Source organism: Liolophura sinensis, chromosome 1 (genome assembly GCF_032854445.1).
Source record: "Liolophura sinensis isolate JHLJ2023 chromosome 1, CUHK_Ljap_v2, whole genome shotgun sequence".
Classification (NCBI taxonomy): domain Eukaryota; kingdom Metazoa; phylum Mollusca; class Polyplacophora; order Chitonida; family Chitonidae; genus Liolophura; species Liolophura sinensis.
In genome coordinates this window covers 59,609,732-59,623,814 of record NC_088295.1, presented here as the reverse complement: position 1 = coordinate 59,623,814, position 14,083 = coordinate 59,609,732, and the positions used below count along the sequence as shown (strand labels likewise).

General features: G+C 38.6%; 1 protein-coding gene across 1 annotated transcript; it reads left to right on the top strand.

Annotated features, from left to right (window-relative positions):
• Nucleotides 1–3,688: 3,688 nt before the first annotated feature.
• Nucleotides 3,689–4,294, top strand: LOC135462749 (uncharacterized). The gene has a single exon (XM_064739992.1). It carries the CDS (start codon nucleotides 3,689–3,691, stop codon nucleotides 4,292–4,294), a length of 606 nt encoding a protein of 201 aa, XP_064596062.1.
• The last annotated feature ends 9,789 nt before the right edge of the window (nucleotides 4,295–14,083 follow it).

Genomic DNA, 14,083 nt, shown 5'->3' with positions numbered 1-14,083 from the left:
ACTCAGGTCATATATGTGCTTTGCTCTTGGGGTAAGTTTTGAAAGTTTAATTAATCGTCACTCTTTCGGTCAACATATGTCCAGCACAATATTGCAGGGTTGTTTCAGAACAGTAATATCAGTAAGAGCACTGACCACTTCAATTACAGTCCTTCATGTACTCCTTAACTCGTTTTTTCTTTGGATATTTGTGTTCTTTAGCATCCGCTCCCGTTAAAAAATATCTGTCTAAATACAACAGCTCTCCTCTCTGGTTCTCATTTCTCTTTGTTTGTCCTCTACTACACTACTTCACAAATGATTGACTGACTGTCGTAATAGGCCAAATGGGACCTACCGGATTGAGTGAAACTAAAAATGTCACTGACCCAGATTCTAAGAACTGGTACTACTGATACTAAATTGCGACTATTGTCACTTGCTTCTTAAAGTAATCGTTTTTGCAATAAACACGTTTCCATACAGATGATATTTGGACAAACATAAATCATTGACCAAACCGCAGTTATATTCCGCTACCCTTCTTGTGTCGAAACATTGTTTCGCCTTGTGTAACGTTGTAGGTGACACGCGCTGTTTAGAACGACTATGCTTGGATCTCTTGTTTACCGTTTTCCCGTCTGTGCATTATGCATGAAATTAAGTTCAAATTTTATATGTGAGCAATTGCAAGACACATTTCTTTATTGACACATTTTATATTTAGAGTATCCCAAGGCTACATTTAACCTGGGATACAAAATGAAATCCGATGTCGTATCCCAGGTTTAACGTAACACAAATGTGAGGAAAGGCCCAGAAATATCATTGGAAGTGTTTTTTTTTTTTTGTTTTTTTTTTTGCAGCGTGCTTCAGTTCGTTCCATTTATATCTCTATATGACATGGGTCGGACAGGGAATTTTAATCTTCCTCTGTTTTCATTTGTTTCGGAGCACTGGGTGTATAATTCAGTCAGTACAGACCTCTTACGTGTCACAAGTATGACATATGCAACGTGCAAGTTCCCCAACATGTGATGAAACGATTACACCGATATTTCTGGTTACCATCGTCTGTGTCAAAATTTTGCGCTTAAGGCGTTAAACAAACAACCAAATCATGTTTTTAATTTGTCCGGAAATCTTGAAGATACAAACATGTGATTTTCAACTCGTAGAAATTTAACCCCACGGTCATTGTGTATGTAGTACGATAAAATATACATTTCCATTTCATTCAACATTAAAGGGCATTTTTGAAAAAAATTAAAATACACAAATTCTCATGGTACAGTTACTCTTTTATGAATACTTCTAAAAAAATCTACCCACGCTTTCAGGATTAAACCCTAGCTTCACGCCACGTTTCCTGTAAGAGATGTTTTTGTTTCTAGCAGCTTTCTATGTAATGTACTAACGAGGTGTTCGGGCTAATGAAAAGAAGCGAATGGTTTTCCAGGGACAGAAAGCCACTTAGCTGACCAAATTATTAGGTACTGAGTGAGAGACTACATGAGGTCTTCCTGTAAATAAACACTGGGTCTTTCAAATATTTTTTTTTTTTTTGATTGGTGTTTTACGCCGTACTCAAGAATATTTCACTTATACGACGGCGGCCAGCATTATGGTGGGTGGAAACCGGGCACAGCCCGGGGGAAACCCACGACCATCCGCAGGTTGCTGGCCGAGCTTCCCACTTACGGCCGGACTCTCAAATATCGACGGATTAACTCAAGTTGCAATCAGCGGCTATTTTGTTTTCCTACACAGTAAAAACATTACATTCCCTTTGTTGGTAGGCTTACACGTGGTTATCATCCTTCACACAAACTGATTATAGGCATAGACTTTCATTTAAAGCCAAGGTATATAACAATTATAACGTTACTAGGAAAATTGCAAGTAGGTTTATACACTTTGTACATCTGGGTTAGACATTCAAGATATTTTTCTTTAACGAATCTTCTGTTATACACCACTCTGTAAATCCAGCTTTCTAAGGCTTGCGCTTTTCATATTGGATCTAATGCTTGCATGTGGAAGGAAATTTTCCTGACTTCACAAGATAATTTCGACTACCTGGATGGCCAGTTCTATTTTTCTGTTCCCATATAATCTTTCTGTTGTATAATATAAACTGCTACGCATATTTCTCTCTTCGTTCTTGTTACTCGGCTCAGCAACTGCGTATATTATGTACACAATACAATATATATCGGAACATTGTGAACCACATAGAACAAAAATTTACTGCTTAAAATAATGTTTCAATATGATCATTACCGTAAGCAAACTTTCTGGAAACTTTTAGTTGGAATCTTTAACGCAAGAGCAGGCCTCCCTGGGGCATTTGTAAACCCAGTACTTAATTACAGAAACACCTCCTTGAACACCTCACTTATTATCTAATAATGGGTTGGTCCGCTATGTGACTTTATCTCTCTGGTAAAGCATTGATTGTCTTTCGTCATTATCCTGAACACCTCCTGGGTATCCTGAAAAGAAACCGACTGGAAATGACAACAGTTCTGCACGGGAAGTCAGGATTTTAATTTCCGGTTAAATCCTCAAAGCGTGTGTGGATTTATTTTTTCAAATTTATCCCGGGATGTCTGCATTTGTGTTATATTACGAAATGACAATATATTCATGTACATTATAAAATATTACGGCGTACAAATTTATCAAAATTTCTGTAAACTAATTTACTACTCCTGTTATATATACATGTCCAATACATATGTAGCCTCTTACATCGCTTTTTAGCTAGCTGAGAGAAATAAACTTTCATCCATTCACAGAAAATGCACAGTTAGACCTTCAACCCAATAGTTCTTACCCAGTGTTAATTTTATCAAACTAGAATTTTATCAAACTTATTTTGACTTGTTTAGCATTTGATAATGTGCTGTCATCATTATCATGTTAAATGGGTGCGATTTCAATAATTATATCCCATGTTTATCAGCTTAAACTTTTCAACAAAAATTAACAGGTTACCACATTCTACGCCAGATACATTTTTTTTATTATTATAACCGGTGATATTTTCAGGGTTTACTTCACTTTTGGTTTCTATGTAAGTGTATAGGACAGTAAACTGGTTCACCTACAGCAACTTAATTCCAAGAGCACACGTGTCACACTACAGAGGTATATTATGACTATTATATATTAAGTTCTATTAATAACAGCATCAAACATGCTCATGTGATTGTAAAAAAGTTGCTGGGCATAATAATAATTTCCTGGGTTCACAAGTCCAAAATACTAATATGTTCATGAGATACCTGATCAAAAAAAAAAAGTAAACTAATCTGCAAGTGTTGGTAGCTTTGATCTGCTCAAGATGCATATTGCTGAAGTTTCACGGCAGGCTTCTCGCAGGTACTGTTTACTCTAAGGAAGACCCCAAGTAGTGCCTCACTCATTACCTAATTAACTCAGGTGAGAATTGTCGGTAATGTTCTTTCATATCAAATGAGACACATAATCTCTTTTTTGTTGCTTATTCAACACTTTAGCATACTCCATAAAACTGGCTTTAACAAAAATAAACAGTCCCTAGAAGCCAAGGTGCAGAACAATGTCGCTAATCCCCAGAGCGTGTGTAGATTAGAATATATAAACTCCGATTATCCACACAGAGGTGAGATTCTCCAGTTATCTCACACACATCATTTCATACTTACAAGACAGTAACAGCGACATGGAATCCGTCAACAACTACGATTACCTTGTTGGGGATTTTCCCGACTTGTCCTCAATCCTGAACCTGGTCAACTGTGGAGATAGTTGTAATGAACAGAGCGAGTCTGTCTCTTCCCTGTACCCCAGCCCGACCCCCAGCTACTCCTCCAGCCCCAGATCCAGTACAGAAACCTGCCCCTGGGCATCACTCCAAGACGAGTTCCGTCAGCTGCTTTTTAAAGACATCAGTAGTCCGCTCAACGCCCTAGACCACATTCGCATCACAGAACGAGACGATTTTTTCACAAACGGCGTCGAGAGGGAAATGGACGAGTTTGATCTTTATCAGGTCAGATTGCGATCTTCTCCCCAGCTCTACTCCAGATCTGTTGCCTCAGATACACGAGTTCAGCCCAGCAAAGATGTCCCAATGAGAAACACGGTGTGTGTGTTCTGTAAGAACAATGGAGAAACTTTATCTGTATATGGTTCCCATCTTCTGAAGGACTCGAGGGGAAGAGTGACGTGCCCTGTTTTGCGAAGGTACACATGTCCCATATGTGGAACATCTGGAGATACAGCCCATACCGTGAGATACTGTCCCCTGAATACCAAATTCTTGTGAGAGACGATTTAAATAGTTACATCGTAGAGTGCAAAAATCTGGTCAAAGATGAAGGAAATGGTGTGCGTTCTTTGTCATCTTTGCTCTGGGAGAGAAAGGAAACCTCGGCTTAAAAGATACATCATTGATTAATGCCGTCCTATTGTATATACTGAACTCTTCACCTTAGTGTTGTTTGTGGAATGCACTATGGAATGTATAACATGAATGCTACGTAATGACGTCTTCGTGTAATTTCTGTGCGTATCTGTTCCTAAGCGCATTTGACATAATTGTAAACTACACTAGTCGGTATTGCATGTTTTTGTATATTCACTTTTTCCCATATTACTGTCTTTGGTGACGTCTTTATGACAATTCAAAAATATATTGAATGGACTTCCTGAACTGTCATATTTAATGGTGTTGAGTCTGTTTCCTGAGGCATGTCTGATTGGTGTTCTTCTTACTCAAGATACTTAACGACACTTCCAAGAATTTTTCACTTAGATGAAGGCGCTTTGAGGAGATAACCAAATTACCCGGCGTAAATCCCCGACCTTTGGCAAGTTAGTGTCAACTTTCCCATATAAATGTGTAGATAGGCTTATGAGTGCAGGAGGTTTCCACTGTACTGTATCTCAAAGACAGAGTGAAACAACTGTAATAAAGCCGAGTTGAATGAAACACGTTGCATCTTAATGACATGTAATCTATCAGAACCCAGATACAGACCAATGTCTGCTCCTCTTGACACTCAGGTCATATATGTGCTTTGCTCTTGGGGTAAGTTTTAAAAGTTTAATTAATCGTCACTCTTTCGATCAACATATGTCCAGTTCAATATTGCATGGTTGTTTCAGAACGGTAATATGAGTAAGAGCACTGACCACTTTAATTACAGTCCTTCATGTACTCCTTAACTCGTTTTTTCTTTGGATATATCTGTTCTTTAGCATCCGCTCCCATTAAAAAATATCTGTCTAAATACAACAGCTCTCCTCTCTGGTTCTCACTTCTCTTTGTTTGTCCTCTACTACACTACTTCACAAATGATTGACTGACTGTTGTAATAGGCCAAATGGGACCTACCGGATTGAGTGAAACTAAAAATGTCACTGACCCAGATACTAAGAACTGGTACTACTGATACTAAATTGCGACTATTGTCACTTGCTTCTTAAAGTAATCGTTTTTGCAATAAGCACGTTTCCATACAGTTGAGATTTGGACAAACATAAATCATTGACCAAACCGCAGTTATATTCTGCTACCCTTCTTGTTTTGAAACATTGTTTCGCCTTGTGTAATGTTGTAGGTGACACGCGCTGTTTGGAACGATTATGCCGAGATCTCTTGTTTATCGCTTTCCCGTCTGTGCATTATGTATGAAATTAAGTTCAAATTTTATATGTGAGCAATTGCAAGACACATTTCTTTATTGACACATTTTATATTTAGAGTATCTCAAGACTACATTTAACCTGGGATACAAAATGAAATCCGACGTCGTATCCCAGGTTTAACGTAACACAAATGTGAGGAAAGGCCCAGAAATATCATTGGAAGTGTGTTTTTGCAGCGTGCTTCAGTTCGTTCCATTTATATCTCTATATGACATGGGTCGGACAGGGAATTTTAATCTTCCTCTGTTTTCATTTGTTTCGGAGCACTGGGTGTATAATTCAGTCAGTACAGACCTCTTACGTGTCACAAGTATGACATATGCAACGTGCAAGTTCCCCAACATGTGATGAAACGATTACACCGATATTTCTGGTTACCATCGTCTGTGTCAAAATTTTGCGCTTAAGGCGTTAAACAAACAACCAAATCATGTTTTTAATTTGTCTGGAAATTTTGAAGATACAAACATGTGATTTTCAACTTGTAGAAATTTAACCCCACGGTCATTGTGTATGTAGTACGATAAAATATACATTTCCATTTCATTCAACATTAAAGGACATTTTAAAAAAAAATTAAAATACACAAATTCTCATGGTACAGTTACTCTTTTATGAATACTTCTAAAAAAAATCTACCCACGCTTTCAGGATTAAACCCTAGCTTCACGCCACGTTTCCTGTAAGAGATGTTTTTGTTTCTAGCAGCTTTCTATGTAATGTACTAACGAGGTGTTTGGGCTAATGAAAAGAAGCGAATGGTTTTCCAGGGACAGAAAGCCACTTAGCTGACCAAATTATTAGGTACTGAGTGAAAGACTACATGAGGTCTTCCTGTAAATAAACACTGGGTCTCTCAAATATTTTTTTTTTGATTGGTGTTTTACGCCGTACTCAAGAATATTTCACTTATACGACGGCGGCCAGCATTATGGTGGGTGGAAACCGGGCACAGCCCGGGGGAAACCCACGACCATCCGCAGGTTGCTGGCCGAGCTTCCCACTTACGGCCGGACTCTCAAATATCGACGGATTAACTCAAGTTGCAATCAGCGGCTATTTTGTTTTCCTACACAGTAAAAACATTACATTCCCTTTGTTGGTAGGCTTACACGTGGTTATCATCCTTCACATAAACTGATTATAGGCATAGACTTTCATTTAAAGCCAAGGTATATAACAATTATAACGTTACTAGGAAAATTGCAAGTAGGTTTATACACTTTGTACATCTGGGTTAGACATTCAAGATATTTTTCTTTAACGAATCTTCTATTATACACCACTCTGTAAATCCAGCTTTCTAAGGCATGCACTTTTCATATTGGATCTAATGCTTGCATGTGGAAGGAAATTTTCCTGACTTCACAAGATAATTTCGACTACCTGGATGGCCAGTTCTATTTTTCTGTTCCCATATAATCTTTCTGTTGTATAATATAAACTGCTACGCATATTTCTCTCTTTGTTCTTGTTACTCGGCTCAGCAACTGCGTATATTATGTACACAATGCAATATATATCGGAACATTGTGTACGACATAACACAAAAATTTCCTGCTAAAAATAATGTTTCAATATGATCATTGCCGTAAGCAAACTTTCTGGAAACTTTTAGTTGGAATCTTTACCGCAAGAGCAGGCCTCCCTGGGGCATTTGTAAACCCAGTGCTTAATTACAGAAACACCCCCTTGAACACCTCACTTATTATCTAATAATGGGTTGGTCCGCTATGTGACTTTATCTCTCTGGTAAAGCATTGATTGTGTTTCGTCATTATCCTGAACACCTCCTGGGTATCCTGAAAAGAAACCGACTGGAAATGACAACAGTTCTGCACGGGAATTCAGGATTTTAATTTCCGGTTAAATCCTCAAAGCGTGTGTGGATTTATTTTTTCAAATCAATTTATCCCGGGATGTCTGCATTTGTGTTATATTAAGAAATGATAATATATTCATGTACATTATAAAATATTACGGCATAAAAATTTATCAAAATTTCTGTAAACTAATTTACTACTCCTGTTATATATACATGTCCAATACATATGTAGCCTCTTACATCGCTTTTTAGCTAGCTGAGAGAAATAAACTTTCATCCATTCACAGAAAATGCACAGTTAGACCTTCAACCCAATAGTTCTTACCCAGTGTTAATTTTATCAAACTAGAATCACCTTAATTTGACTTGTTTAGCATTTGATAATGTGCTGTCATCATTATCAGGTTAAATGGGTGCGATTTCAATAATTATATCCCATGTTTATCAGCTTAAACTTTTCAACAAAAATTAACAGGTAACCACATTCTAAGCCAGATACATTTTTTTTATTATAACCATTGATATTTTCAGGGTTTACTTCACTTTTGGTTTCCATGTAAGTGTATGGGACAGAAAACTGGTTCACCTACAGCAACTTAATTCCAAGAGCACACGTGTCACACTACAGAGGTATTTTATGGCTATTATATATTAAGTCCTTTTAATAACAGCATCAAACATGCTCATGTGATTGTAAAAAAGTTGGTGTTCATAGTAATATTATCTTAGGTTCACGACTCCAAAAAGTAATATGTTCATGCGATACCTGATCAAAAAAAAAAGTAAACCAGTCTGCAAGTGTTGGTAGCTTTGATCTGCTCGAGATGCATATTGCTGAAGTTTCACGGCAGGCTTCTCGCAGGTACTGTTTACTCTAAGGAAGACCCCAAGTAGTGCCTCACTCATTACCTAATTAACTCAGGTGAGAATTGTCGGTAATGTTCTTTCATATCAAATGAGACACATAATCTCTTTTTTGTTGCTTATTCAACACTTTACATACTCCATATAAACGGGCTTTAACAAAAATAAACAGTCCCTAGAAGCCACGGTGCAGAACAATGGCGCTAATCCCCAGAGCGTGTGTAGATTAGAATATATAAGCTCCAATTATCCACTCAGGGGCTACATTCTACAGTTATCTCACACACATCACTTCATACTTACAACACAGTAATAGCAACATGGAATCCGTCAACAACTACGATTATCCTGTTGATGACTTTCTCAACTTTTCCTCATTCTTCTACTTGGTCAATTGTGAAGATAGCTGTAATGAGCAAAGCGAGTCTTTGGCCTCCCCCTACCCCAGCCCGAACGCCAGTCACTCCTCCAGCCGCAGATGCTTTTTAAAGACATCAGTAGTCCGCTCAACGCCCTAGACCCACATTCGCATCACAGAACGAGACGATTTCTTAACAAACGACGTCGAGAGGGAACTGGATGAGTTTGATCTTTACCAAGTCAGACTGCGATCTCCCCAGCTCTACTCCAGATCTGTTGTCTCAGATATACAAGGTCAGCCCACCAAAGACGTCCCAATGAGAAACACGGTGTGTGTGTTCTGTAAGAACAATGGAGAAACTTTTTCTGTATACGGCTCCCATCTTCTGAAGGACTCGAGGGGAAGAGTAACGTGCCCTGTTTTGCGAAGGTACACATGTCCCATATGTGGAACATCTAGAGATACAGCTTCTCCTGACACTCAAGTCATATATGCGCTGTGCTGTAATCGTTACGCTTTCGGTCAACGTATGTCCAGTACAATTTTGTAGGGTTGTTTTAGCATGTTGATATCACTACGAGACTGACTGACTGCCGTAAGATATCAAATGGAACCTACCGATTAAGTAAAACTAATAATGCCACTGACCCAGATAAACTTTGAGGGTAGTGGGTGTGGAATGAACTGGTGCTACTGCTACTAAATTGTGACTATTGGCACTGTTCTTCTTAAAGTAATTGTTTTGTTTTTTTTGCAATAACCACATTTTCGATACAGTTGAAATTCGGACAAACATAAACCATTGAGCTTTATTCTGCTACCTTTCTTGTTTGGAAACACCGATTTCGCCTGGTGTAACGTTGTAGGCGACACGCACTGTTTAGAACGACTATGCTGGGTTTCTCTTATTTACCGTTTTCCCCCAAACATTAGGAGGGATATAGATTAGAAATAATGTTCCTGCTATGGGCGCCTAGTAGGAGTTTTACCGTCAGGTTAGGCTCACTCAAAGCTTTACAGTCAGTACTGGCTGCATGACAATGTAATTCTATTCTCCCAGCGGAATCAGAAGAACAATAAGTTTTAAGCTCGGAATACACGGAGTGACGCTACGCAGCATAAGAGTAAGGTATGCGCTACTCATAACCACGAGGCAGACCTGTTGCGGGTTCAATTCTAGCCTTGTACAGGGTATTTGTGAACCTCCCACTCTTATTGCATGTTCGTGCAGTCCCTTTTTATGACAAAAAGCGGTTAGAATATGACAAAGGTCGATTGTTTAACTAGGACGATGTAGTTTCCTTCACCCCTAAACCCTAACATCATCTCGAAGTGGGAGTGTGGCGTTAAATAACAATCAGTTAATCACCGGGATTTGACTGAAGTCGACCAGGGTTGAGCCCGAAATAGCATCTGTTAGGAGTCCCGTGCCTTACCATTGCTCTAGATCAGACTTTCCAGAGTATTATGGACGATGGAGGAGAATGTAAAAACAAAATAAACCCAAGCGCTCACTATGAAAACAAAACAGACAGCTCTTGTATATTTATTTCATTCTTTTTTTTGTACAATATTTCTCAGAGAAGATAGTCTTTTCTTACAGAGATGTAAATTCAATTGTATTCACAACAGCAGCCATCACAAAGCACAAACCGATAATAATACTTATATGGTCTGTCTAAAGCGCTTTGGTGTTCTGAGAACAGTATCTCACGGTATGGGCTGTATCTCCAGACGTACCACACATAGGACAGGTGTACCTCCGAAAAACAGGGCACGTCACTCTTCTCCTCGAGTCCTTCAGAAGATGGGATCCATACATACAGAGAGGTTCTCCATTGTTCTTACAGAACACACACACCGTGTTTCTCATTGGGACGTCTTTGCTCGGCTGAGGTCGTGTATCTGAAACAACGGGTCTGGTGTACAGTTGGGGAGAAGATTGCAACCTGGCCTGGTAAAGATCAAACTCGTCCAGTTCCCTGTCGACGCCGTTTGTGAAGAAGTCTCGTTCTGTAATGCGAATTTGATCTAGGGCGTTGAGTGAAATACAATTGTCATTGAAGAGCAACTGACGGAACACGTCTGAAAGGGATGTCCAGGGACAGGTTTCTGTACTGGATCTGCGCCTGGAGGTAGAACTAGTGTACGTGGAGAATCCGCGGCTGGAACAGCAGCTGGGCGTCAGGCTGGGATACGGAGGGGAAATAGACCCGCTCTGTTCACTACAGTTATCTTCACAGTTAACCAAGTTCAGGATAGAGAACAAGTCGAGAAAGTCATCAACAGGATAATCGTAGTTGTTGATGGATTCCATGTTGCTATTACTGTGTTGTAAGTATGAAGTGATGTGTGTGAGATAACTGGTGAATGTAGCCTCTAAGTGGATAATCGGAGTTTATATGTTCTAATCTACACACGCTCTGGGGATTAGCGCCATTGTTCTGCACCCCGGCTTCTAGGGTCTGTTTGTTTTTGTTAAAGCCATTTTACATCAAGTGTGTTAAAGAAATATTGAAATAGCAACAAAAAAGACTATGTTTTACCTGTAAAATTAAGAACTTTACCGAGAATTCTCACCTGAGTTTATTAGGTAATGAGTGAAACGCACCTGGGGGTCTTGAAGTTGAAGTAACCAAATTCTTCACGACAATTACGGGCAACACTTTGGACTGATTTACGTACTGAATCACTTATGCGTTAGATATTCGTTCTTCGAGAGGTATTTCTGCAGTTCATATGTTTTTGTAATTGTAAACTTGGGAAAAAGTTGCGAAACAAGTTTTACGAACTACTACGGATAATGTTCATTTTTTTCTCTAAAATGACGTGTGTGCTATTGTAAAATACTTTCACGGTGTGATTATTGTGGTTGCTTTTGAATCATTAGGTCACGTAGGTACCGAGCAAGCAGGGGGCATTGCATTGTCAGAGTTCTCCTGTTTCCATTTTTATCGAGGGTGTTTCAAGCATGGTACACGATTTAATACTGATTTAATTAATTCGCCGGGAACGTACCCTTCGCTTTTCCATCATCATTTAAAATTATTGCCTGCTGTCTTTGCCTGATTCCGTCCTAATTTCGTGCTTTATATACTTTCTTAGCTGAACTTTAATGTCCATAATGGTTGACGGCTGTTATACGAATGTCTGCTTCGACGTAGAGACTCATAACATGAAGCGGTAGTTAGTGACTACTTGCCAAGCAGCACTGTGTCATGTATCATCGGTCGGCCTCCTCTATCCTCAACCCAAAATACTGTCCTCTGGTATCCTCAACCCAAAATACTGTCCTCCGGTATCCTCAACCCAAAATACTGTCCTCCGTCGTAGAAGTGAAAATTCTTAAACATGTCGTTAAACAACAATCAATTAGGTAGACTGCGCTTTAATTAGCTATGAAATCGATTTAACACCATATTAGGCAGAACATAATAATACTGGCATTGTATCTCTGATAAAATAAACGTTATCTTTCTGATAAAATAAACGATAAATTGACACATTTTACATCTAATCTTGAACAAATCTATCCGTAAGCTAAATCCAACCACGCTTTCAAGATTAAACCCCATAGTTTCACGCAAGGCCTGTAAGGTACTGTTTTCGTTTCAAGCGGCTTTCTATTCAGTGTGCTGACAAGGTGTTTGAGATAATAACAAAGGACGAATAAAGTCATTTATCTGACCAAATTATTAGCTAATAATTGAGAGACCTCATGAGGTCTTCCCGTCAATAAACACTCGGTGTCTCATTCATCCAGTAATTAACCCAGGTGGGAATAAGCCGCTACTTTGTTTTACTACATAACTAACACAAAATACTGCAGCATGTAAAGTAAAACCAGAGCAGCGACGAAAGTCTTTGTATACAGGGTGGAGCAAAACTCTGGACAAATGGGCTATTTACTATATAACATTTTACAGTTTACAATAAGTGTTCGAACTGACTTCCGCCTTCAACCAAACACTTTCTTACTCGGGAGACACATGATCGTGTGTGATGATATCTTTTAGTGCTTGTAATGTTCCTGCTTTGTTAGCAAAATCCACAATTGCCTATGGGTCCAGACTTTTGCTCCACCATGTATAGTCGGCAAAGGCTCCCACACACGGTTTTATTCCAGTTGTTTATGAAAATGCATGCTTAAATATTAGCCAAGTACACTCTCACTTTCGTTATTATCTCAACTGTTGCTTAACACCATTCCTCGGCATTAACTGCATAAACTTAATAAACTTAAGACATAAACTTTTATTTAAAACCTAGGATTTTGTGGATTATGATGTTCAATTTTTCGTTTACAGGACGGTTCATTCGTTCATGTAGGAGCACTGTGTTTTGCGACATCTTGTTAATTACTGGGGTAAAATTACACATTTACCCTGTATTCCATTTGATGATTCGGAATAAAATGTATGTCGTAACGAAATGCTTCCTCCCCAAGTCACATGGATTGGTTATACTCCAAAATAAGAGCTTCTTTGTTTGTTTTATAAATTCTTCATTTAATCAGGTGTTCTGCTTGCTTTATGTCTTTAGGGATTGTGCGCTATTGAGTATCTTCATCGACGATATGTCTGACGACCCTTGTTTAACCAGATTAAGAATATGTCTATCAGATTGACGATGCAATCTTCTTTACGTCAAACTGTTAAGATTAACTAGTGCAATAAATCATTTACACAAATAAATTACCTTAAAGTATTACGATAAGAACTATACTGCTGAAAAAGTCTTGTTATAACAACTCCAAACTAAACATTCCCCAAAATACGGCTAAAACAAAATGTGGGAAACTCTTTCCAGCAGAAATTTTTACTGCTTTGTAGAGTGAGTTTCTCTCTAGGGTGTATGTAAACCCAATGTTTACCCACATGAAAGTCTCATGGAGTAAAACTCCGCTTATTACATAATAACCAATGACAACTAGTATCCGTATTTTTGTCATTGCCCTAAACACCTCCTGAGTATCCCCCGAGTAAAGCCACTGTAAAAACATGGCTATGTAATTCTGTGAAGCGATATGACTGTAATCACGTTGCATTTATTCACATTAATTACACAGTTATGCCATATTTCCAGTTCAATAGTTCGAACCCAGTGCTCATTTTTTTTCTTTTTTTTTTTACAAACATATTATCTCGACTTCCTTAGTCCTTTGCACCCAGAGTGTTCAAAACCTTTGGCGATCTGTTTCATAACTGTCATACAGTTACTTTAATTTATGTCATTCCGTTAGAGGCCGTATAGCATCCGTCTCTATTACATTACCATGGTGCTTTTATATAGACATATAAATTGCCATAACGCAATTAGACCTATATTTGTACTTAACCCCAAAATGATTCAAG

What these genes read in the sequence shown, in the direction of transcription:
- LOC135462749 (XM_064739992.1), top strand. Translation starts at nt 3,689, where the DNA reads ATGGAATCCGTCAACAACTACGATTACCTTGTTGGGGATTTTCCCGAC.